The sequence below is a fragment of the Propithecus coquereli genome, unplaced genomic scaffold (genome assembly GCF_000956105.1).
Source record: "Propithecus coquereli isolate 6110/MARCELLA unplaced genomic scaffold, Pcoq_1.0 Scaffold143, whole genome shotgun sequence".
NCBI lineage: Eukaryota > Metazoa > Chordata > Mammalia > Primates > Indriidae > Propithecus > Propithecus coquereli.
Window position 1 is genome coordinate 815,342 of NW_012138636.1, and position 6,041 is coordinate 821,382.

A 6,041-nucleotide genomic window follows, 5' to 3' on the forward strand; every position below is an offset into this window, starting at 1 on the left:
GTTCATGAATTTGATATGGTAAAAATTCAGTATGGTAAAAATTTCAATTTCCGTATATTGACATTAGATTAATGAAAATCTTTGCTGATTTATGATTGTTTTAAAGACTCAGGGGAGAAAACTTACACCTTAATTCTGGTACAAAATTTATACATAAATGCAAAAGACCAAGAATAACAATCTTGAAGGTAACAAAGTTGATTAACTACAGTAACTATCCTATGAAGACTTATAATTCTACATTAATTAAAACAGCATGGCATTTGTACAAAATTAGAACTCCTACTTGCCTTTCAAAAATTAGCTCCTTTATGAAATATCTTCAGCCTTTCAGGCAGTTTTATCTTAACTCTGCTGTCACCCTTCGTCGTAACAGCTGTACAATGATTACATTAAAAATGTTTATGCATCTATTTTTCTTACTTCAGACCGTGAACTCCTCAAACTATGAGTGACCATTCCAACTAATCTTCAAATCCAGTAGAGTCTCTGACATACATCAGACACTCAGGGAATGTGAGATAAATGATTAAACTAGCATCAGTGAAGATATCTTTCATAGTCACCAAAATCCCAGAAAGATGACTCAAACTTACCTCCTATATCTGGACGGAGTTTATTGTCATAGCCTTGAAGCAATGAATTGAGAATTTGTGTAATATCTCCTTCATGGATTTTTGGAGCCAGGACCCAAGTTTTGTTCACCGTTAAATCCTCATCATCTTCATCATCTGCTTTATCAACACTAAATAATTCAAAGAAAAATTTGAATGATAAAAAATTCAACCGAATTGCATATATAGAAAAAATAGTTTAAGAGTAAGGAAGTAGTAAGATGGAAAAATCATTACAAAAATATTACATTCAGTAAGACTGTCATTTTTCTCATATGAAATGTCCTGATGTGATAATACTCAAACAAATAAGAATTCAGTGCAATAAGTATAATATACAATATTAAAGTAATGAATTTTGATCATTCTCACATCTGGTGGATATAGGCAGGCCACGGCACATATAAGCAGTCAATCTTTCCTTGAAATATGATTGTAGTCAAATGGAATTTGCCAGAAAAAAAAGTTTTTTCTATATTTTATGGTAGCAACATTTGGGCAATCCAAAAACCACATGCTTGTAGTGATTCATATTCTCCTTTTCCCATGTAGCACACAAGTAATATAAAAATTGACCTCAATAATATTGCAAAGCCATCTTTCCTCATTTCTGGCAATAACACAAAGGAAATTTTATTATAGTTAATTTTGTCTATACCTCCCCCCTAAGCTGTCTAAATTGCCTTCAGAATATTCTTTAATTACTTTGAATATTATATTGGTGTTATTTTGGTGATTAAAAAATACTTGTCACAATTTTAAAAATGCAGTTCTGATTGCATACTTGATGTCCTGATGTCTTTCAGAGGCTAAGAGATTTTTGTAATTTTTACATATTTTAAATGACTATTCATTTGGGAAAATCAGGTATGATTTTTATAAATAGTTCTCAGAGAATTTCCAGCCTCGTGCTCAAGAACTTATTTTAAATAATTTAAGTATAACTCTATCCTTATTGGAAATAATTTTAGACATCTGATTATATAATTTCACTAATTTATTATAATTATTGATTTTTTTATTGTTGTTATTAGCAATTTTCTAATTCAGATGAACACGGCAAGGCTTAGGGTACATAATTAGGAAGCATGTTTGGATTGTATGTAACTAGGTCCCTCAGTCCTTTACCTCTGAGAAGGTATTATGATAATCTCAAGGAATCACATACTTTCTGATGAAAAAGTAATGTGTGCTCAATCTCCAACTGAATGTTGCAATTCATTTATAGAGGAAATATCATGTGTTAAGAATGTGCTACGTGCTGAGAAAACAAAGACAAAATTATAGTCTTGATCTCAATGATTTTATTTTTTAGTGAAGTAGAAAACCATTCAAACAAATGATACAGAACAATGCCATGCATAAATATGCTTATCATAGTATTACCCATGATAGCACAATTTTTAAACAATAGCAGTATGTTTAAATAAATAATGATATATTCACATAACAGAACGTGCACATCCATTGAACTGGTTGCAAAGAGTCTGCAAAAACATGTTTATAATTTAATATTATATGAAAAAATAACACGTAACGATTTACTTCCATCATCACCTATTATAAAATGGCTTAAAAGATTTGATGGGAAAACAGAATAATATATACACTTAATATTCTACACTAGTGGGGCTATAGAAAATTCATTTTTTTCTGTGTGTTAATAGTATCCTACGCTCTTCCTGTTCAAATTTTATAATACGTGAAAAGGAGTTAATTTGACTCATATACCAGATAATGCTCTGAAATAAATTTCTAATCATAAAAAATAATTAAATAGAGCCTTTTCTGGGGAGAGGCAGAGTGTTCTCCTCTGTCAAGAAAATTGGAAATCTGCCCCTTGGCTCTGTCGCTGTGGGAAGTCACTTGCCTGCCCGCCCGGCTGCCAGCGCTGAGGTCAGCAGCGAGTCCGCACCTGACCCAGGTTTTCCCACGCAGGTGTCAGGCCACACCTGAAGGCCACACCTGAACGTGGCGGGAGTGTGAGTGCAGACCCCTTCCTGTCAGACTAGGGGCCCCTCTGAAGGGCAACTCGCCTCGGAGGACACCCACCGGCCTGGCCAAAACTTTCTTAGAAGGGCACGGCTCTCTGAGACTCTTTTGACCAAACTTCCTCTTTCCTCCTCTACTTCCGTCTGCGTAGACATCCATCGTTTCCCGAAGCCTCTCTCCTTGCCCATGCAAGCCCCTTCCTCCCAACACCCTTCCCACGTCTGATCTCATCTTGGCATCTGCTTCTTAAAGGCTTCTGCTTCTCACATCTTTCAATTGCAACCTGCAACTTATTTACTAAAGAAAGTTTTTGAGTCACATGGTGTATCATTGTTTGTTTCTTTTTGTCTTACTAAGCTTAGTAATTTTAATATATTATACACATATCTCTGATGACATAAGAAATTGCTGCATGTGGAAAATACTTTAATGACTGTGTTACCCTTCTTTTACGTAACAAGCAAGAGTTTTGAGCTAATAAATAAGAGTTAATTTAAGTAAAAGCAAGGCATGCTATGCCACACAATTGTGAAAGGAATCCATCTTTATCACCAGGGAAATAATATATGACTGCAGCAAGTCAATAAATTAATATAAACTATTTTTCATGCATAGCATGAACACTCATTAAGGTTTTTCCAGGACAATCCTGCTTTATACCTGTTGTCCTAGAATAATTTTTAACAGCACTCTCTCACTCACAAAATGGCCTACTTTGAATGATAAATTATATAGACACCCTGTATATAGTTCACACAGAGGTGACTGCAAATGTCCTGGTTCTGACACACACAAGAGCCTCTTCCATCAATCTGCTAAGAAAGCAGAGATGAAACTCACAGTAGCTTAATGAATGACCCTAGGAATATGACTAAACCTTGAAGGAATATTGATAGACATTTTTCCACATTATTTGAAAAAATGGCATAATTGCAAGTGAAATCCACTGATGAGCTCATTTATATACTCCATGGGAAGAAAAAAGACAGTTGCTGCTACTTGAACTGAGTATGTATATAGTAGAAATTCAGTGGGAAGTAAATACAGTAATTATTTCATGACTGCTACTTTCTCTTCAACACTTTTGATATGGTTAATTAATCATTACATGCTCACAGGAAAAATTCCACCATGCTTCTTAAAAAGTAAATATCAAATTTGATTATTCACATTGTTATCATTTGAGGTTGCCATACTCTTACCTTCTATAAGCAAATATGGCTAATACAATTTTTATAGCAAGTTAATCAATTTAAAACCCAGATGACAGGTAGATATACTTGATCGAGACATCTGAATTCTTGTCTTTTACACTTAGAAAATAAATATGTTCAGAAATCATGACTACTATCATTTTTGCCATTTTAATACCATTGAATATAATTAATTAACTGGGTCATTTTGCTGCTATTATCATTTTAACATTAATGAACAAAATTGACCGAGTTGCTTTGGTATCCTCGTTAGTGTTCATTTACTTATTTGAAAAAAGCATAAGTGGTTAAAATGGAACAAAAGGTATAGGTACACTCTCAAAATTGGTATTTTATATATTTTATATAACAATCAAGAACTAAATTCAAGTTGTTTTTATAACTCAATTTCCATGATTAGCTACATATAATTTCTCCAAAGATTCTATATGCTTTAAATTGTCAGCCCCCACATTAAATATTTCTAAGAACTAGCATGTTTGAAGCAAAAGTGTCTTTAGAGATTGTCATGTCATACTCATTATATACAAAATAAGAACACTGGAATTCTGCAAATATAAGTGATCTAGTGTCTCACAGCTACTTAATGACAAAATATTTCCATGTAATGATCATATCACATGTAAACTGATTGCAATAGTCCAAATGTATCAATGATCATATTTGCCACATTGTATATTAGTTACTTAGAGAAATGTCTTCTAGTTAAAACATACTGAGAGGTTGGCGTAGAAAGACGTTATTATGAAATATTTTAGAAACTCTAAAGAGGTAGATAATAATGCAATCATCAACTCTCTATGCAACCAACGCCAGTTTGAGAAGTAAAATCCTCCACATTCTTCTCCCTCCCCAGAGATTATATTTGTTATAATAAATGTGATACAGTGTTACAGTAAATATAATAGCTAATGTGTTAGTAATTATTACATTTTGCTATATGTATCCCCAGATGACACAAAGATGCATATAGCTACAATACATTGTTAGTAAGCATATCTAATGGATGTGAAATAATATCTAATTTTCATTTCATCATATTCCTGTGATTATTAGTAAAGTAAAGCACCTGATCATATTTGTTGACCATTTGGTCTTCTGTAAAATACATTCTAGTTTGGTTTTCAATAACTTTTGAAACAAATATAACAAGATTTTGATTAAACTTCATTTGACAAATATCTCTTAGGTGCTTATTGTGTGCTGAGCACCCGGCATTCCTGGATGCTGAGGATGTAAAGATGAGCAAAGTAGCCCCCAGAGGAAAGCTTGGAGGTAGAAGATAGAAGATTTAGATATTAGTATTAATCTTTAATGGTAGTGTGTGATTTGAACAAGTCATTAAGTATCTTTGAGCCACGGTTTCCTCACCAAACGTTCAGGGTTTAGATCTTTGTATACCCTTAGGTGGTGAACAAATAATATTAAAAGTTATTACATTTGTAAAAGGTAATTGAGGACTTCCTCCTGAAAATGGTAAAGTGGCCATGCTATTCTTACTTTCTCAGAAATGAAGCAAAAGTAACAAAGAGAGAGAAAAACAGATTCCTGAACTCCATCTTTGATAAAGAAGACTTCAGAATTTCAAAGCACAAAATGAGCGGAAGGACCATAGATGTCTGAGGAAGTTGTCCGAATGGTCCTTTCTGAGACTAGGGGCAAACTCTTGATACAAGGTCAAAAAATAGATGCACTGTTGGCAGATGTAAGTCTTCTCTGAAAGTGGCTTGCTAAAATCAAAAGAAAATGAAATAAAAGTCAATCTGCTCAGGCTGACAGGGGAATAACACAGCCGTGCATGCCCACAGATGTTTTTTCTGTGAAGTTGAAGGAGAGCCCTGGCAGTCTGAATAGTCTTATTATAGCTGCCTATCTCGGCTGTCTAGACCTTTAGGTGATTTGCGGAGAGTTTGGGAAGTATTTAATAATTAGCACATGTAAAACAAAGGGATACACGGTGGTCCCCAACGTTTTTGACACCAGGGACTGGTTTCATGGAAGACCATTTCTCTATGGGTGGGGGAGGTGGACCTGGGGAGGAGGAGGAACTTTGGTTCTTAACGGGACTCCGATGGTACCGGTCCGCAGCCCCAGGGATGGGGACCATAGTTTTAAAAGGATAATTATTTACTTGAGAGAAGTTTAAAGTTCAGAAAAATTAAATTATTAAACTATACAACATGACTCACCTGTAACTATATTGACATATCATTAATTTCAA

At 34.1% G+C, this 6,041-nt stretch overlaps 1 protein-coding gene across 1 annotated transcript in view; it reads right to left on the reverse strand.

Moving 5' to 3' along the window:
- GABRG1 (gamma-aminobutyric acid (GABA) A receptor, gamma 1) overlaps positions 1–6,041 on the reverse strand; it is a 90,990-nt gene that overhangs the window by 73,955 nt on the left and 10,994 nt on the right. Inside the window, exon 2 of the mRNA XM_012639889.1 lies at positions 597–745. Within this exon, the coding sequence (XP_012495343.1) occupies positions 597–745 (149 nt within the window). The remainder of the gene's footprint in view (positions 1–596; positions 746–6,041) is intronic.